The 20,457-nt window shown below is 43.8% G+C and overlaps 1 protein-coding gene across 1 annotated transcript in view; it reads left to right on the top strand.

The window, feature by feature from the left end:
- The window catches only part of pde9aa (phosphodiesterase 9aa), a 23,927-nt gene extending 4,226 nt beyond the window's left edge, over positions 1 to 19,701 (top strand). The window contains exons 4-18 of the mRNA XM_069662744.1: positions 2,980 to 3,034; positions 4,959 to 5,029; positions 10,825 to 10,909; positions 11,208 to 11,268; positions 12,690 to 12,764; positions 14,207 to 14,293; positions 14,403 to 14,507; positions 16,611 to 16,693; positions 16,950 to 17,106; positions 17,742 to 17,855; positions 18,023 to 18,127; positions 18,256 to 18,384; positions 19,039 to 19,134; positions 19,218 to 19,281; positions 19,359 to 19,701. Of these exons, the coding sequence (XP_069518845.1) occupies positions 2,980 to 3,034; positions 4,959 to 5,029; positions 10,825 to 10,909; positions 11,208 to 11,268; positions 12,690 to 12,764; positions 14,207 to 14,293; positions 14,403 to 14,507; positions 16,611 to 16,693; positions 16,950 to 17,106; positions 17,742 to 17,855; positions 18,023 to 18,127; positions 18,256 to 18,384; positions 19,039 to 19,134; positions 19,218 to 19,268 (1,274 nt within the window). The 3' untranslated portion in view covers positions 19,269 to 19,281; positions 19,359 to 19,701. The remainder of the gene's footprint in view (positions 1 to 2,979; positions 3,035 to 4,958; positions 5,030 to 10,824; positions 10,910 to 11,207; positions 11,269 to 12,689; positions 12,765 to 14,206; positions 14,294 to 14,402; positions 14,508 to 16,610; positions 16,694 to 16,949; positions 17,107 to 17,741; positions 17,856 to 18,022; positions 18,128 to 18,255; positions 18,385 to 19,038; positions 19,135 to 19,217; positions 19,282 to 19,358) is intronic.
- Positions 19,702 to 20,457: the final 756 nt, after the last annotated feature.

The following is a 20,457-nucleotide window of genomic DNA, read 5'->3' on the forward strand; positions in this document are numbered from 1 at the left end:
TTAACCCGTTGTAAACTAAAAACTACAAGTGCAACAAAAAGAGGAAAAAGAGAGGAAAAGAAGAAATAGAGTTACTCGCACCACTGAAGATCGCAAAGAAAGTTGCACACACACACACACACACGACACACACGAACACACAGCTTGCAAAACATCTATAAAAGCTCCTGATCTCCTTCACTCCGGTACTTCAAAGCCATAAAACTTTATGGAAACTTAACAAGACATCAGTGGCACCGAGCTCCAACACTGACCTCCTCAGTGTGTCACAACAGCCCCGATCACATTCATCAGACACAACAACCAGTGACTGCTGCACATGTTTATGTACTCGCTTTAAAGACTGAATTATGGAGAGGGAAACAACCCATCATGAGACATACGCACTCCCTTTCACATTAAAACACTCGATGTGAGATTTATTATCCATAATCATTGTGTCCTCATCTGTCATCAGAAATAAAAGGCACCAGTGCATTTATACTTCACAGCCTCAGAAGGAACAAAACTGTTATTACAATGACTGAACCAGCGTTCTCTGGACCCTGAATTCAAGGTTCTCCTCCAGTTTCTAAAGGCTGAAAACACAAAAATTACTCTGACCAAAGAAAAGATAACTCTCTTATTTCTGTCCTGATGTGTGAGTCCATATCTGATAAAAGGACAGAAAACTTCCACCGTACTTCCTCGATCTTTATTCACCTTTTTTAAAGATGCTTTAAAACCACTTTTAGATAAACAACAGTTTCATATATTATCATTATCTTTTTTATGACATTCATCTATATTTATAGTTATCTTTGTAGGAGTCACTTTTTAGGCCAAAGTTTTGATTGTAGTTTTATACTCCTCTCGTATTTAGATAGCGTCAATATTTCCTCTTTTTTTATAGGAGAGTAAAAATAGTTCATGGTGGAACATTGAGGTTAATGTTTGGCTTTTATTAGACCTGCAGTGTGACACCTCTGTCTCCTCCTCCTGGCAGCCACAGTCAGTGGACAAACATCTTCCAAATATTGGTCATATGAAATAATCAAGTTGGTCTCTTTGGAAGGCGTGGAAAACTGGAGTGATTTGATGTTCAGACGTTTAGTCAGCGTTGACTTCATGGACGTAGATTTGCACTGAGTTTGGTACTTTGGTGTTTGCCATCTTGGTTTTTTGGAGCCAGAAGTGACAAGAAGGTAGAGCCAGTTGAGGTGGTTCGGGCATCAGATTAGGAGGCCTCCTGGGCGCCTCCCTTTGGAGGTTTTCCGGGTACAACCAACTGGGAGGAAATCCCAGGGTAGACCCAGAGGGATTATATATCTCATCTGGCGTGGTAACAACTCAGGATCCCCCAGGAGGAGCTGGAAACATGCTGGGCAGAGAGACATCTGGGTCATCTTGCTTAGCCTGCTGCTACTGCGACCCCGCCCCCGATAACCGGATGTAAATGGATGGATGGCGGGTGGAGCTGGAGAGGAGCAGGGGGTTAGCAACCGCTACATTATCAGCTAGACAACGCTAGCGCTAGGTTGATTAGAAAGGATGCTAATGTAGCGACTTGTCAGTCACAGGTCGACCCTCCCTTGATTCATCGTGTATTTAACTCTTATCGGGACCCAAACTCAGAATTCATCGGCCATTACTCTGGTGATGATATATCCTCTGGGAGCGACAGACAAATTTTCAGGGCTTCCGGTGTAGCCAGCAGTTAGCGATAAAGGACTTCAGCCAAGACTTCCTTTTCTGTGCACTGCATTGTTTACAGCCCGACCAGAAACTTGGGAATGGAGTTGTTGTTGAGATACAACATCTAAGAAGAGATTGTTAGCTGAACTTGCATGAAGATATCTGTTTATAGACATCAATAAAACGTTAATCGTCGTGAGATGAAGCCGATGGGAGCTGCGGCGGATGCATTCTGCCCTTTTTGCTTTCCACATGGATTGTTTTTCTTGCATACAACAAGCCTGCTATCAGTCAATACTACCCAGACAACAAACGTACTACAAACGCACTTCCTGTTCTAAAATCGGCTTTCATGTTCACACAGAATCTGTAAATAGAGATGAAAGGAGACCATAATCTACAATGTGAACATCATGCTGTATCGAAGAGGACTTGAAACTAGAGATTGAGACCATAAACATGAAATATATCAACTGAGATCTCGGCTTGTTTTCTCATAGACTTCTATACAATCAGATGTATTTCTGCCCCCTGCTGGCCATTAGACAGAATGCAGGTTTAAGGCACTTAAGGCGCATATTTGGGACACATTTGACATAGAGCCTGTTATCTGTGTCACCTGAGAGCTTCCTGTCAGTCGTGATCCGGTCAGTTTAGTCACTCCAGCTGCAGCGGCTTAATTAATCACAGAGAGGAATTTTTTAACAACGCTGTTTTCAGTCTGCAGTGACCTCTGACCCCGGCGTGAAAGATGGAATGTGAGTGACACAGTGTACAAACCACTACCGGCAGAACAGTACCCTTTCTTTTACAATTTCTGGTAGCTGTGAAATTATTGGCACACGGCGCTGGACTTTGCCCACAACAGCGGCGCTCTCAGCCAATGGCAGGGCTTTGTTTGTGTTCTCTCGCTGTGTGGGAAGAGGAATCAGAAGTGGCTTGTTAACACATCAAGCTGTCAGCCGGTTCCTCTCGTCTGTGCCGGGCGCTGATGGTGAGAGCAGAGAAGGAGGCACATTTTATTTATCGTTTGTCTTCTCACTCTCCCGGCTCGGCCATCTGTTGCTGTGGCCACCAGACGCGCTGCGATTGGCTGAAACGACCTTCGTGTTTGTGTGTTTGTGAAGGAGAAAGTGACCGTGAGCAAGTAAGGACTACCGTGTTTATAATGAAACACTCTGCCTCTGTGGATCCGACCTGTTTACACCTGTGTGTGTGTGTGGTCCCGCAGTGTGTTGACAGTGTGTGTGTGCATGTGTGTGGGTGTGTTTATATGTAACAGCTCCTCGCTCGCTCTCTCCGCAGATAAAGAGGAACTCTTTCAGAATGTACTGACGCAAGTGGCGGAGCAGTTTTCAAGGTAAGCAGCTGACTTATTGTGTTCACACTTTACCCACTGTTAACTCTTTACTGTGTCGCTGCTGCTGTGGAGCTTTAAACATGTGGATGCTCTCCCACTTTTGTGTCTTAATTACTTTAATCACTGCTCCAGTTTTTTTCTGCTGCTTTTAATCATGTTGCTAATTCTTTTATTGTTCTGGCATCGCCTCTCTGAGACGAAGCCCAAAACAAGCTTGTTTTACAGCCTGCTGATCATGCACCTCTGGGTTTATGCAGCTGGTTTTGTGCTGATAGTGATAACAGTGACACTAATCAGCTGCTTATGTGGATCAAAAAGCCTGGGACGGATGCTGTTTCAATCATTTGCTTACAGTAATCAACTGTTGTGTTCAGAGTGTCTATTTTGGCTCTTTTAAACAAACATTTTAAACAATGCTTATTCTATTATTTTTATTATTACTTTACTTTCCTCCCATAATAACTTACCTTGCTGTAACCATCGATTTATTACCAACACCTGGATACGCTGCTGCAGCTCAGCTTTGCCTCCAGTTGTGCCCAGTGGCGGGTCACGGTACTGCATCATTTCCCCTTAGGCCACTATTATAAAAGGGATATCTATAAACCTGTCAGGACACCTGTAACTGTCAACTATGACTCCTTTGGTTTTGAGTTTTTTTTCTGCTACCTTTGGGTCGAGGATACGGGTCTAAATAATGCATCCATGGTCGTAACCTGTCTGCTCCTACAGGCTCGCTACCTGAGGCTGTTGCAGCGTGCACACAGAAATCATGACGTGAAATAAGTGTCTTTCATCAAAGCTTTAAAAAGCGGCTGACTGTGAGCCAACAAGCTGCTGCAGCTACACTTGTTAGACAACTTTGTGCAGTCGAACAAACAACAAACCGTCATGGCTGCAAGCGATGATGACAGAAATCAAACGTGCATGTGGAAAGCACCTGCAGCTGCCCCCGTCAGGTGGATTAATCGTGTCTTTTAATAGGATTAATAGCCCCTTCAGCGGAGGCCTTGAAGAATGAAAAGGCATAACAGCTGTGCTGTGTTTTGAAAAAGTAATTAAAATGCAGCGAGTTGCAGAGCTGTCCATTTCCTTACTTTATAATTATGTAATACACAGATGTCTATAACCTGCATGAGGACACAAATTACTTTAAGAATCGTCTGCTTATCGTGATCAATTCACCTGAAATGACACAATCACTGTGAGAGCTTTCCAACGGCGGACTTGACTTCTGCAGGAGCAAATAATCCTTCAAAAGAGTCACAAGGTTTTCACCTGAGCGCTGCAGGGAAGAGGCACGCAGGTATATGAATTAAATAAATAAATGAAATATGAAATATAGATCGTAGGGCTTTGAATTTGCATGGATCTGGTGGTTATGTATCACGATATCGGGGTTTTTATTGAGTATATTGCAATTTTTGCAGCATCTTAAGCATCGTAAGTCTTTTCACAGGTCTGTGTCCTTCGTGTTTTGCAAGTTTGCGTCCTGTCTCGTTTTTTTTTTACGTCGTTACGTTTGAATGGGAGAGTGAAAAAACTGAAGACAGATTACAACACTGCCATCTAGTGGTCCGGGGTTTAAACGCAAGACAAAACTGCCAACCCGTCATCGATTAGAAATCCTGGTACCTTCAAATGTTTTTCCTTTAGATGTAATAAATTACATGTAATGCTCCACTGATTCTAAAAGTCCATTTTCTGCTGACAGACTATTATTAAATTAAAGTTTGGTTTTATACGTTTTGCAGCGATGTAAGATACAAGAGAGCGTCGCAGGGATGTGTAGAAAGCTGTTATTATTCACCTGCAGCAGGAAGGTGTAAAGATTCACAACAAGACAGTTTATTGGTGTCACAGATCAAAGTCTCTTCTCTGTCTGAACTCAGTTCTCCTCTCTGTCTGTCCTGTCGTCCCTCAGGGCGTTCAAAATCAACGAGCTGAAGACCGAGGTCACCAACCGCCTCGCCATGTTGGAGAAGAGAGTCGAGCGTAAGTCTCGTATTCACGCACCACTGACATCAGCTGTTCTGATCCAAACTAAAACATATTCACCAGATTTAATATAGTTATTTATGGTCATCGTCAGACTCCTAATTTCATGGTGGCCCTTTAAGAAGTTTTGAGCTCATCATCAGTTTAACATCCAACATGTGGTTTAATTTTGAGATGCGTCATTTAAAACTCTGATTTAATTCTAATTAACAAGGAGAAACATTTTTTTACTGTACTGATGTTGTTACTCTTTTAAACCATTGACTGTTTGTAAAGAACGACGACATGTCTCCGTCTCCTCTCGTACAAAGATGAAGCCCAAACCCCCCCGGAGCGGGCGCTGCCATCATCTGTATCCAGAGTGTGTGCAGTAGAGATCGGCTGGTGGAGCCGCAGTGTTGACGTCCCGCCCCTTCCTCCACCCGACACACACGTTTACTTTGTGTCTTTGCCAAGTTGGAAATCAGCGTGATCAGAACTAACTATAATGACAGAAACCATGTTTTAGAAAAAAGTATTTGACGTGTATTTTGATTTTATAGTTTGACTCATGTCCCATCTGTTAACATGGAGGAGGCGGGCTTTATGAGCTATACTGCAGCCAGTCAGCAGGGGGCGATAGAGAGGGTTTGGCTTCACTTTAGGGAGCTGTCATGTCGGCCATCTTTTTATACAGGATATGATTTAAAGAGGAAGTGAAACAGAATCATTTGTTGATATCTTAAAAGGAGGACGTGTATCTGACATAAAAATCATCAATATTAAAATAGGGGTACCGATTATACTTCATGCACAGGTGCTGTCGCTGCATCCTGGCCTTTGCCCTGCCATGCTAACATGCTAACATTAACAATGCTAACATCCTTATGTTTCACAGTATATTGTTCACCATTGTCACTATCTTACATTGGTGTGAGAGCATGCTAATGTTTGCTAATTAGTGCTAAACAAAAAGTTCATTTCAGGCAGATGGACGTGTTTTTAGAATTGCAGGTGTTTTGTCATCTGTTGCTTTTTATATAAACTCCAGTCTGTAATCTGAGCCTCTGAAAAGAGAATACTTGTTGATAATTTCTCATCTCATCTGTCATCATTCCCTAACTTTAGAACTACAGCATCTTATTATTCGAGCGCGCTGTAGTCGTCCTCAGACTGATGAGTGTGCATCAGCGTACAGTAGATCTCCCTGCATGCCGTCAGTGCATGTGGTCTGAACCCGAGCTCCTGCAGAGTTTACGAGGCTGTGATTAGATAAGTCACAGCCCAGCAGGTTATGTGGTCGGCTAACGCTCCTCCAGAGGCTGCTGACCTCGTGTTGTTATTTGATCTACTGAACATTGACCACGTTTTAAAGACAATTTATTATCAACTCCACACTTATACAACCTCCAGCCTGGGGTCTCACACCTCCTCAGCTGACCATTATCAGCTTTTTCACAGTGTTGTCGTTTTATTAACTGCGAGGAGGAAGTTTATTCTTATGAGGCCGCCGACCTGCAGCCGACCTGCACACGGCTGCAGTTAACACACTTTTTACCTGCTGGCATTTTGGCACCGAGCATCGAGATAAAAGCCGGTTATAAAAAAAAATCAATAAAGTGGTTTTGATCGACGGCCAGGCTCTGCACTGCCCTACATCATTGTTTTTTTTATCATTATATAGGCCTCAGTGTTCTCGAGCGGCCAGCTGCTGCAGGAACATTTAATCAGTTTTGTAATCATTACATGCTTCCCCTTAAGGCTGTGATGAAAGATAAAGGTCAGACTGAACCTGAGAGTCGTCCATGCAACAAAAATCACGACCAATTTGTTTAATCACCCGAAATTTTATCACCGAGTTCCCATGACTTTTTTTCATATTCATTTATTTATTATATAATTTATTTATGTTTGAAGTTTAAGAAAACATACCGTGAAAGGCCTTTTTTTTTAGAAGTTAAATAAACGGTTGCTGTTCCAAAGTCGATGAGTCATCGTTTTCAATAATCGTAATCTCCATTTTTGACCAAAATAATCGTGATTATGGTTTTTGCCATAATTGAGCAGCACTATGCAACCTCAGGCAACCACTTCAGCGATGCGCGAGCAGCTGGAACCGACATCGCAATCTTTGCAAACTCACTACTGACTGCTGACGTTAACGTTAGGAAACGTTAGGAAAGAGGGAGTGTTAGAAAAAGACGTCAGATGAGAGGATAGCCAGAGATTTTGTTCAAATCAAATGCATTGATAGGAAAGTGTGTCAGAGAATATGGTTAAATTCACTCATACAGCTCTACATTATCGCGGGAAATAGAAATAACATGTCTGAAGTCAGAGAATGATCCGTCCTTCGGCCTTTAAATGGTCGATAAAGCTGAAGGAAGGAAAAACCTCATCAGCGTGTCGGATTGTGACGTAATGTGACATAACACCTGGTGTTTCCTGTGCTGTGCAGAAACACCTACGCACATGATCATGTCTGCTTCTACATGTGTGTGGGCTGTAATGCATCACCCGTCCCCCCCGACCCCGTCTCCCATCGACACTCACCAGATTGCGCGCCGTCACACACACCTTGAGGTGTTGCGGAGACTCTGGTGGTCGTCTTCCTCTCACTCTTCTGTCTCTGAATTCGTGTTTCAGCACGTGATGCAGCTGAAATTTCATAAAAGCCTTTCCTGCTCCAACAGTCACCAAGACAACATGACCTCAGTCTGCTGTGCAGCTTTCTATGGAAGCAAACCCAACGCATCGACACGTGTCGGCTCAGTGCACAAATGCTCTTCAGTGTGTGCACTTGATTTCTGTGTGGACATTTAAACAGGAAACAGAATTGTGGCTTTTATTTCTATTGAATCATATGGATGAAACGCAAAACCGAGAAGTCTGTCGAGTTTCTAAAAGGAAACATTAATGTGTTTTTACAAATCCAAACCAAAGGATCCACTTGCTCCACTGATATCTGCAGTATATAAATGTATGAGGAGGCATCAAGGCCCGGTAGTTTAAAACGTTTAATCTGGTTCAGAACGATCCGGATTTAGAAATCCCATCTTTTGCTATCAGGATCAGATAATCCAGCTTCCTTCGGTCCTGGTTTCTCAAAGTAAAACTGGATTGGATCAACCTGAAGCAGAAACATACTTTTACCGGATTACCAAATCTGGATCACCAGACCTCTAAATGGGACAATGCTCTACACACTTTGTCCACAGGGGGCGCCAAAATCCACAGTGCGAATGTTCCTCACAGCCGCTTTAAATTACATATTTGATGTTTGATGTTGATGCTATTTGGTGGATTATTTATGTGGACAAAATCCTTTATTTTTAATGTCTACGTTATCTACTGTATCACTGTAACGACACTGAAATTCAAATGCAAAATTTAAGAAATATCGAAAGTATAACCGCTTTGTAAAAAATGTTTTGTTTGACCAATTAAAAAGGTTGATCACATAGTTCCTGAAATCCAGCCTGAGTCCTTCCCCTCTGCTGGGATCAGGATCATCCTGATGTTTGGATCAAAGTTATCCCAATCCTGCTCAGACGTTTGAACAACAAACTGATAAAAGCCTAAACTGGATCCAATCCTCTTTCAGAACCAGGTCTGTTGGTTTTGGAGAGGATAATTCAGCTTCCTGTGAAAACTCCATTTGAGACTCGCTTTGTTTACAGCCTGTCATCACGCTGCTCCTGTGACGCTCTGTGCACGATGACGCAGCTGAAATTAAACTGAACTGCAGAAAAAAATAAAGATAATTCAATCAATTTAAATAAATTAATTAAACCTTGAAGGGCCAGTCCAGATGCCGATATAATAGTGACAGAATAATTCAGAGTATTTGGAGATATATTTCCAGCAATTTAAATTAAATTCAAACAGCTTAATCATCCCACTATGGGCCATCGGTTTGGAGCAGCTCGTACATAAAAAACACCGCGACATAAAGACAACAATAGATCATACATAAGGGCTTAACTTATGGAATATTAAATCAACATTAAACTCTACTTCCTGTGGTTAAACGTCCCCCTTTGAACGGGTAGAAGAAGATGATTTAAAGTGTGTTATCTGTGTTGAGAACAGTCCTGCAGAACATGAAGGATTTTTGCAGTGCCCACTCTCCCTGACGGCTGCACTGTAGTAGTTTCACATCTGACGCACAGCCACTTCACACAGGCATGCCAATTGCCTCCATACCTGGTTGCTACAGCAACAGCGTGGCGCCCACACAGATCCTCCATCCTCTCATCACTTTGGTCGCCATGGTCACCTATTCTAATGGGAGCTGGAGTGCTGTCGGAGGCAACCTTTTCTGTTTAAGTAGGAGGAGGTGGACGGATGAAAGCGAGCGAGGAGGCAGACAGAGGAGGACGCAGAGCCACAGAGCCACATGTGAGAGTTCAATCTGCCGACTCTCAGACAGTCTCCAGCCCCCCCGCTGCTTCTCCCAGGCTCTACATCTATATTAAAGTCAACTTCATGAGGCGGAAAGTTTTCATCATATATCTGCTGCTGAAACATCCAGCCGAAATAACTCACCTCTCAGGATATACTGCTGTAGGTTTACTGGAGGCAGCTGCTGTTTTCAAGCCCTCCTGACATGATCTGAAACAAAGTGCATCTCAATCTGAGCTCCAGTTTCACATCATTTGGGGTTTAAATGACGAACAAGTACAAGAAGTGTTCCAGTAGATTGCTTAGACGGCAGTAAAGCTGCAGTAAATCATAACTTCATCGTTATTGCAACATGAGAATTTGCAAAAAACACAGCAAAAGTCTGAATTTATTGCAATGAAGCCGTGCTTTCTCACTGTGCATGAAAACATGTTACCTGGTGGATGGAGCCATGGGTATGACACTCCACTATGATGCAATAAAGTGGCAGCGATCAGCTTCCCTCAGATTAACCGGTGTGAGTTTAGTGGTGCAAAAACAGCTGTGTTGCATGCATTCTGCAAAAACCAAAGTATTGTATAAACACACAGAACAAAAGATAGACATAGAAATAGAGTTAAAGCTCATATGCACTCTTTAATATTTGTCTATTTATCTTCATATCGTTATCACAATATTGAACGACGTGATCGCACATCGCAGATTGATGTGAGGTAAAATGCCTATTTTTGTCAGTGGAGTCTGGTGCCTTTGAAGACAGCGACGTAACAGCTGTTTCTGGTTTTAAAAAATGATCATATCTTAACAAAGTTGGGATCCTTTCTGTAATGTTGCCAGAAACTCAGGATAAAAATCTGAGCCTGTCAGTGAAAAAACTTTTAGGACTTATTTTAGGCGTTGTTGCCTGCGGGGGACTTTTGGGACATGTTGCCTGCCAATTAAGGAGACCCTCCTGCAGGTCGTACTACAGGGTAGGAACGTTGTACACATGTGGTTGTGTGGGTTGCAGGACTTGGTTCTACCCTTGTATAGTGGTTGCACTTAAAGATTTGCATATCATAGACAACTGGATGTTGGGTCTGCGCTTTCCAAGTCCTTCTTTAGTTTTTTTATGCATCCATATTTGTTTGTTTTGCAGGGATGGTCATTGATTGGTTGATTTGTTGACCAACATACCATCAGACATCAGTTAGAGGCTAGTGAAGCTACAGTTGAGACCTGACAGGTTGCTCCACACCCTCCAAAGAAGACAATTAAAGCAATAAAACCTCTTATCACCCGTTAATTTACCTCAGCGATCCACAGACACTCTGGGGAACTTAATATGTTTGCAGCTACAAGCGGTACCAAGAGGTTAATGGTAATTGTAAATGGGATCAGTTTTAACAAATGACTGTGTGTGTCTGCAGTGGAGGGGATGAAGGTGGTGGAGATCGAGAAATGTCGTAACGACATCAGGAACCTGCGGGAGGAGATGGCGTCCAGAAACAACAGGTGAGAGACCCAACAGAAGCTCGTCTCTCTCTGGTCTGTTAGTCAGAGACCTCATGAGCACAGAGGACGCTCTCCTGCTCCCCCTCATTAACACACTGATGACGTGTCAGGGGACGGTTCATCCTCATTAAAGGTTTCCAAGACCTGCAGGTTATTCAGAGTAGTAGAAGTAAAGGCTGCTGAAGACTCTTTAATGAAACGTGCACATTAGTGCACATAAGTATATGTTTGTCATTAATATCTTTTATTTATTCTCGTCTTCTGTTTGTAGTCTGACGTTGTTTTTGTTTGTTTTCAGTAACTTCCTGGAAGACAACAAGAAGCTGACTCCTCGCAGGGACGTTCCCTCCTACCCAAAGGTAAGCCTGCACACACACTGTGTACTTCACCATGTTTCTGTCAGACAGGTGAGCCAGGCAGAAACACAACACCTGCTCTGTGGCCTCAAACATTTGCCTCCTTGTGTACGTTTAAAAACAAAAGATCAATACGTTTATTCTCTGCAAACACAGTGAAGATGTGACAGGTGTGAAAGTGTGTTTGGCTTTCTTTATAGATCAGGTGTTTCATAGACTGTCTATAAGAAGTGGACTCAGCCTCTCAAAGCAGAAGTGTCTTAAACCTGCGTTCTCTCTTAATGGCCAGCAGGGGGCGACTCCTACGTCTATGAGAACATGCTCCTCCTCCTCTCCTGATGTATTCCCTCAGTAAACATGTTCCTAATGACTTTATGGTCTCAGTCTCTAGTTTCAAGTCTTCTTCAACACAGCATGATGTTCATTTAGTCACTGATGCTCCCACTGAGAGTCACACGGACCAGGAAGAGGGGAGGGTTTAGGGCGGGGCTACCTGTGATTGTCATGTTGCAAACACCGCAACCAGAAATATGTTCAGCGTTCGGTTGACGTAAAAGACCGGCTGAGGAGTCAGACTTCTTTTGTAAGTTCATAGTTTTTTGCTAGCAAAAATTAGCATCCCAGTTATTAGCAGTTACCAGGAATTATGGATGCCGCTCACCTACCAAACTAGAGCTCGTGTTAGCTGATAACACCAGCTGCGTTTCCACCAAAACTAACCAGGACCTTTAGTTCCAGGAGCTGCTTTTTTAAGAGACTAAAAGGTTCCTCCAGCACATCGCTGCCTGTGCTTCCACCGAGGCCTAAAGTAAAAATTAGTCTGCAAATTCTTCTACTGTGAAGATTCTCCCGAATCCTGCAAGTGGAAATATTCAGACCCACCCGAAAAGTCCCTGTAGTTTCAGAAACCACCACCCCCTGGCTGGGAGCTTTCAGTGGGGGCAAAAGAATCTCCATGGACTGTATTTAAACCCAGGTCTCTGCGGCAGAAGTCCCGACTCTCTGGGAAAAGTCCCTGCAGAAGAAACACAGCTTTAGCTCAATCCTCTGTGCCTCCACCCTTTCAAATATGGTCACTTCTGGCTTCGAAAAAGCAAGATAGCGGTGGCCAAAACGCCAAACTCGAGGATTCAAAATGCTCCTCCACAAACTAGTGGATGATGCCAAGGTGGCTACGTCCAGTTCTTATATACAGTCTCTGATCTGTTCCCTAAAATCAGTCAGTGCAGTCAGCCTCTGAATGTTTGCACACAGGGAGAATATAACACTTCCTCCATGTTTGTTACCGATTCATGAGAAAAGCTAAGTGACAATGTAGGAAAACAAAGTCCTACAGTACAGTAGGTGTGTGCAGTAGTGTGTAGAGGTGTTCCCCCGAGCGGGCGGGGTCAGACGGGGTTAACTGCGCGCTCTGTTGCCTGCAGTACATGCTGTCACCACAGACCATAGACGCTCTCAAAAAACCCGCCTTCGACGTGTGGCTGTGGGAGGCCAACGAGGTAAGACTGACCAGCCTGCTCAACCCGTCTCACTTCCCCTCTCTCCTCTCCCCTGCCCTGCCCCCCTCTCTCCCCTGCTGCCCTGTGTGTGTGTGTGTGTGTGTGTAGTACCACCTGTCTAAGGAGACAGTAGAAGCTCTTAGATTGCCCACATTCGATGCTTGGCAGTGGGAGCCCAACGAGGTGAGAGAAACTCATTCATTCATATCCAAGGTCACGGCCGTCAATTATCACAGACAAACAGACTGATAATAAAGCTGTAAATAATCAGTTAGGTATTTATTACTTCCAGTCGTTCAGTGTTATGTCATTGGTAGTAATAGACTTTACTTAACAACTTGTGCTGCTGCATTTTAACTATTTCATTTTGTTTTCTTGAATAACTGCAAATAAAAAGATAAAAAATACAAAGAAATGTTAAAAATAAAAACAAATAAACATTAAAATACTGCACATTTCTCTTTAAATACATGGATATAAACTTTTGACTTCAAAAAATAATCTTAACAATGCCAGAGAAACCATGTAGAATCTGTGGAGCTGCATCAGATATGTGGAGCAACATATTTACTGTTGTTTTATGCTCATACATGAGCATGTGGTTTATGAATATGTGCAATAATAGCCCACAATCAAAACCAGCATGTTCCTTTAGCTTGTATCCGTCTTTTGCTGTGTGTTTACTTCACACACACTATAAAGAAAGAATTGGCTCTAAAATTCAAAAACTGGTGCTGACAAAAGTTATGTTTCTAAAGATGGTTTCGACATCATAAATTCTGCACCTGCCCCCTAAAAGTCGATGAATCACATCCTCAGATCGAGTTGAAAATTGTCTGTAAAATCAATTTTGTTCTTTTAGCTGCGTCATTACACACTGAGCGTTGCAGAAGCAACCACAAACTGAGTCTCAAAAGGCTTTCAATACGTTTTTACCGGGAGCTGAATAATGTGCAAAGCTTTCCTCTTCTGCAAAAAGCAGACGGATCAGACCCGGTGATGAGAAAGGTTTTTACTGCAGGCCGAAGCATCCACAAGACTCTCCTGCGGTCAGAACAAACAGAGCTGGTGATTAAAACCAGTAAAAGCACAGAACGAGCAGTGTCGTGATTCTCCGACGCTCTCCGGCGTGACTGAGGAGGTTAAGAGCTGATCTGCTGCTAGCTTTAGCTCACTCTATGTCTACAATCCTTCATCTGGTTAAATGGTGTAGTTAATAATGACGCTAACTCGAAACACTGAGGAAGTAGTCTTGGAGTTGTTTTAACGTCTGGCAGATAAAAACTGTATTTAATGTGTATCTTACAGGTGAAACATGAGACTCATGTAGGGTGTAGGTGTGACGCTTCTTATTGAACATCCCTATCTTACTGTGCAGCCCTTATAGATCAACCTGTCAGTGTAGACAGACACATCACTGATTGGTTCCTTTGTTCCTCCAGATGCTGAGCTGTCTGGAGCACATGTACCACGACCTGGGCCTGGTCAAAGACTTCAACATCAACCCCATCACACTCAAGAGATGGCTGGTGAGACCTGAAACCTCTGTTCATTCATGTTCATGTTTTTAATCATTGAACACATGCAGGTCTCAAACCTCCCGTCTCTCTCTCTCTCTCTCTCTCTCTCTCTCTGTAGCTTTGTATTCACGACAACTACAAGAACAACCCCTTCCACAACTTCCGCCACTGTTTCTGTGTCACTCAGATGATGTACAGCATGATCTGCCTCTGCAGCCTGCAGGTAAGCAGCTGCTCTCAGACACGAGGAGTTGTCACAGACCTGACTGAAGACTGCAAATGTTGACATGAGAGAACATTTCAGGATCAAAGTGATAGGTCTTATTATTCATACATCTAGATGTTGAAATGTTTAAATGTCTCGACATATTATTGTCAGTATGTAGACCTGTTCACGTGACAGTTTGAGTTCATTACATCCGTCACTTGTCTCATCATCAGGAGTCCTACTAACCTGTGAGTGAACGGTTGTTTAATGTCTCTGTAGTCGGTGAACATGACTCATCAGCTGAGCGATCTCACGTTGAGCCTGGGGACTCATTAAAAACAGAAATCCTACATCACAGACTCGGGCCATGAGCTTTGAAAGACGTAGGTGGTCGTTAGCGCCGTCACGATTTGGATATTAAATAAAAAATGGATCTAATTGGCCCACGTTGGAAGTAAATAAAAACTTGGACACATAAAGGACAGAAAAACTCCAACAAAGCCGTAAACTCCTGCTGCCCTGAAGTCACTGCTTTGGCAGCATGTTAACCTCCCTGTGAGACTTACAGTGACGTCATGGGGACGACTGATAACTGCTCTTAGTTTGATAAAGTCAGTAAGATGTTAACACGGCTAATTAAATTAAATATTCCACTAATATGCAGATATTTTACATGCAGCTGCTTAGATGCATACTTCAGATAACACCACTGGAGCCTATCCCAGCTGTCATTGGACAAGAGGCTGGGTTACACCTGGACAGATCGCCTGTCAATCACAGGGCTGACACACAGAGACAGACAACCTTTAACGCTCACACCTACTGGCATTTTAGAGTCACCAATGAAGCTAACGAGCATGTGTGGGAGGAAGCTGGAGTACGCGGAGGGAACCCACGCATGCACGGGAGAACATGTGACAGCGCTAACCAATGCACCACCGTGCAGCCAACGTCCAACACATCTTTACCAGAAAACGATTTATAAAGTCTAATTCAGGACAAACAGAAAGTGCTCCTCATGTTTGTGTTCTGCTCTCTGTAACTTTAGTTCAGCTGCTTTATTCATTTTACATCTGAGGTCCCTTCTGGCTGTTTTGAACATGCACGGTCCCTGAGGAAAACACTCCGAATAATAAAGACACATTCAGAATATTGTTTCCTTCATAACAAGACGAAGTCAAAACCTCGTATGTGTCTGACCGCATCAGGTCAGTGTGCGCTTCTGTGGGCCATGTGTTACAAGGACTGTCCTCATGAGGCCGATGACAACGTGTAGAAAGCAGGTGCGGAATTAGGTGAGGACAGCAGACGAGCAGCGGAGGAGCAGCCCCGCCTACTCCCTGAGCAAAGTCTGCAGAGCCGTATAGACAGAGAGTCGCGTCAGTGGAGGTCCAATACGCTCCATGATCCACCATTGTGATGATGCAACTCTCTCTCCACGGCCGTGACAGTATCCTCACTCACAAATGTTTTCACTTTCGCATCTAATCGTGGACGATTAGAATCGTGACACCCCGAGTGTTTATCAACCTATGACAGAAAGACACGATGGAGTTGCATTGTGGGAAATGCACATATAGGAATGTAGGACGCAGGAGCTTAACTAACAAATAATAAATATCTCACTTTTCTGCCGAAACACTGTTTATTATTAAAGGTGCTATAAAAACAGAGATTATTATTATGATATTTAGAAATTACGCATGCAGAATTTCTGTAGCAGCTGTAGGAAAAAAAGAGAGGAAACAAAACTGGGAGAGCTCAGGGGAGAAAGAATGAGAGGATGAGGAGGACGAGGCGTGATGAAGAGAGGGTAATAAGAGAGAAGAAAAGGAAGAGAGGAGCGTCTTCCTCTCACAGAGTCTCCCTCTCTCTCTCTGAGGAGCGACTATTCACAGGAGGTTTCATTATCTCAGGCCTAATGAGAATGATTAGAAAGGATCTGTGCTAACAAGGTCTCACACACACAGAGTCTCTGTGGCAGTTTGAGGGTGGAGGATGGGATCACACACGCACACACACACACACACACACACGCACACACACACACACACACACACACACATTAGACTTAATTGCTGCTTTGATTAATATAAATGTGTTTGTGTTCTTTTTTAGGAGAAGTTCACGCAGGTCGACATTCTGATCCTGATGACGGCTGCCGTCTGTCACGACCTGGATCACCCCGGATATAACAACACGTAAGACACTTCCCTCACCCTCTCCTTCCATCCTTCCTTTCCTTTGTGTTTCTGCCTTGTCTCCTTTCTTCCTTTCTCTTGTAATTTGATCTTTCCATCTCCTGCAACTTAATCTGTCCTCTCCCTCACCTTCTCCTTTGTTTCCTCCTTGTTCCCTTGTCTCCTCCTCATCACTGTCTGTTCTTCCTCCCTTCTCTAAACTTCGCCCCTGCCTCTCTCTCACTCCTCCCCTCCTCTCTCTCTCTCTCTCTTGCAGGTATCAGATTAATGCCAGAACGGAGCTGGCGGTTCGTTACAACGACATCTCCCCTCTGGAGAATCATCACTGTGCTGTTGCCTTCCAGATCTTCTCTCAGCCCGACTGCAACATCTTCTCCAACTTTGACCCCGAGGCCTTCAAACAGATACGACAGGTAGGGCTGCACGATGCATGCTTTCATGTTTGTTAGGTCTCCGCATTGTTCGTCCAGCTCTACCTTTTGTTAGTGGTGCACATATTAAGATGAATGTGGTCAATTAAAGGTGCACTTAAAATTTTGCATGTAATGAAACACGTCTCGAAATGTTATCCTTCGACCATGATGCACCTGTTCACGCCTCCTCGCAGATTTATTTTACATGCACAAATTCGAGGATACTATCTAAAACCTCGTAGCCGGAGCCTGCAGGTGGATGCTGGGGTGGTGGTGGGGCTGAATGTTTGAGTGCAGTACTGGTGCAGGGCAGCGATGGTAACGACAGAGCAGAGGGAGAGAGAGCGGAAATCCTGCAGCTTAAATAGACCGAAGGAAGAGTCTGTCAGGTGATCGTGGAGAATGACGCATGCCAAGTGTGAATGAGTGCAGCTCGAGGTGCCTGCCTGAACCAGCTCACAGCTTGTTGCTGCCAGATATCGATGATTTTAACAGCTGTTAGTCTATTTAATGTAAAACAGTTGGACAGAGGATGAGTCTATTTTCTACATCAGCAGAAAATACAAGCACGCACAGCCGTGTCCACGCTGCTCTGGTGTCCTTCATGTGCTGTCTCACCTCTGGCTGTCTCTCAGGGCACCATCACTCTGATCCTGGCCACAGACATGGCTCGACACGGTGAGATCCTCGACTCCTTCAAGCAGAAAGTGGACAGTTTTGACTACACGGACGAGGAGCACGTCACGTGTGTAAGAACAAGCTTCATTTCATCTTCCTCTGAACTCTGAACCATCACTTCACTTTATCAAATTCACATGAGGACACATGAATGCATTTCATCTCATCACACCAAGTAACCACCTTATTAATCTTGTCCCATGTTGACCTTTGACCTCTGACCCTGCTCTCTGTGCAGCTGAAGATGGTGCTCATCAAATGCTGCGACATCTCCAACGAGGTGCGGCCCATGGAGGTGGCTGAGCCCTGGGTGGACTGCCTGCTGGAGGAGTACTTCATGCAGGTGAGACAAGCAGAGGAGGGAAATATTCTCACATCATTTCTCTGAAATGTAACTTTATTAATTAACATCCTTTTTGAAACCACCGAAGGACGTAAACTGCAGCTTGACTCCTCTGTGTGTCTGTTCAGAGCGACAGGGAGAAGGCCGAGGGACTTCCTGTGGCTCCCTTCATGGACAGAGAAAAGGTCACCAAGCCGACGGCTCAGATCGGCTTCATCAAGTTCGTCCTCATCCCCATGTTTGAGACTGTGATGAAGGTGAGCCAAACCAATATGTACCAGAGTATGACTACGTAGTATGATAATCTACTAGAGCAGATATACATAAACACAGTTATAATAACAATAAAATACAAAGTTTGTTGTAACATATTTGTGCAGTTATAAATGATTAATAGTTTGAGCTTTAAACCTGATTTGTTTTTCTTACTTGCCCCTTTAATCATCTAACGACCCCTCAGATTAACCTGGAAACCCTTTCATGCATTATAGCTTAAAATAATCAGCCAGAAATAATCGATAAATAGTCGATAAAGTGGCTTTAATGTTGTGACAAGTAGGTTGATATAATTAGCTAAGAGAGCTTAGAGAAAAATTCGGCTTTATTGAGAAAATCAGGCATAATTTCAACACTTTGTTTGAAAAATGGCGCACTTTTATACCATAAGTAGTGTCAAACATTTAGAATAAGAGGCGATAATAACATCTGTGAATTAAGGATGAGGTACGTGAAGTAATCTGACAATGCTGCTGGGAAACACCTGGTCAAAGAGGGTCGGGAACCACGAGAGAAACTTCTGAATGTTACCTTTAATGAACCTCCTGCCTCTTAAAAGTGACAGCTACAGGTATGTAGTTATTAAAACACAAACGATTGAGTAATGTGTGTGTGTGTGTTTGTGTGTGTACCAGCTGTTCCCGCAGATCGAGGAGGCGATGGTGCAGCCACTCAGAGAGTCAAGAGACCGATACGAGGAGCTAAAACAGATCGATGACGCCATGAACGAGGTCGGAGGATTTCTATAATTATGTTCATGTGGATGCATCAGATTTCACCTGAGTGTGTGATGATGACATGTTCCTCTCTTCAGGTGCAGAAGAAGAAGAGTGAGAGCCTGACGATAGGAGGGAAGAAGAAGTAAACGTTTTGTCAAGGTAGGAAGGAGCAGACTTTAGATCACAGAGATGATCAAACGTAGATCTGACGGATGTGATGTGCGTGTGTGTTTCAGCAGGTGAGCGTAGAGCACGAGTGCAGCAGTGTGACGTGGAGTGAGGTTGTCAGACACGTTGGTCGGGCTCTCCTGAGAAGAGGAGCAGGATTCTGACCTGTGACAGTTTGTGGGTTTGACGCAGCAGCCGTGAGACGCCGTTACAAACCCGCCACGGACTCGAGGAGCAGACGGACGACCCGAAGCCTTTTTCAGGAGGTGTCGACATTTGTACAGCACAGAAACTTCAGTGAACAATATTTAGATACAGAACTTGTTTTTTATTTGTGTTGTTTTTTACAGATTGTACAGATTTTTAGTGACCTCTGTTCTTTCCTACAAAAAATAAAAGGATTACTTTAATTACTAAGTCTTGTCTCACTTCAGGATGGTGTAACCGTTTCTTTACTCCATACAGATATAAACACAGTATGAACATGGAGGCTTTTATAGCTGCTTATCCTGCACAAGTTTACAAGGCTTTCCTCTGGGATGACTGAACCATCAAAAGAGCAGCTTCATCAGCAGAGTAAGAAACAAACAGGATGAGATCCTGCTGAATTGATGGACAGGTCTTCTGATTTAATCAAATAAAACTATCTTCCTTAGCTAATAGAGTTCCTGCGGTGTCTTGCCTTCATAGATGTTTAAAACTTAATTATTTTCCAAGCACTTCATCTAAATTGATGACATCACGGACAGGAAGCAGGAAGTGACCTCCATCTGTTGATGAAAATGTGTGAAACGACTGAAAGCTTTAGGGCAGCTGCTAAACTGACCCCGAGGAGAGAAACACATTCAGTTATGGGTGTTCAAGTCAAACATTTCCAACTAATAAAAAAAGACAATGCCGCCTTAGAGAGAGGGTCAGGAGCTCAGACATCCGGAGTCCTCCTGCTCCTTCGGAAGGAGCCAGCTGAGGTGGTTCAGGCATCTGGTTAGGATGCCTCCTGGGCGCCTCCCTGTGGAGGTTTTCTGGGCACATCCAGCTTGGAGGAGACTCCGGGGCAGACCCAGAGCTCGCTGGAGGGATTACACATCCCGCCTGGTCTGGGAACGCCTCGGGATCCCCCAGGAGGAGCTGGAAAACGTGGCTGGAGAGAGGGATGTCTGGGTCACC

The sequence above is a fragment of the Semicossyphus pulcher genome, unplaced genomic scaffold (assembly GCF_022749685.1).
Source record: "Semicossyphus pulcher isolate SPU_LCO1_2020_fin unplaced genomic scaffold, fSemPul1.0.p SCAF_15, whole genome shotgun sequence".
NCBI classification, from domain to species: Eukaryota; Metazoa; Chordata; class Actinopteri; order Labriformes; family Labridae; genus Semicossyphus; species Semicossyphus pulcher.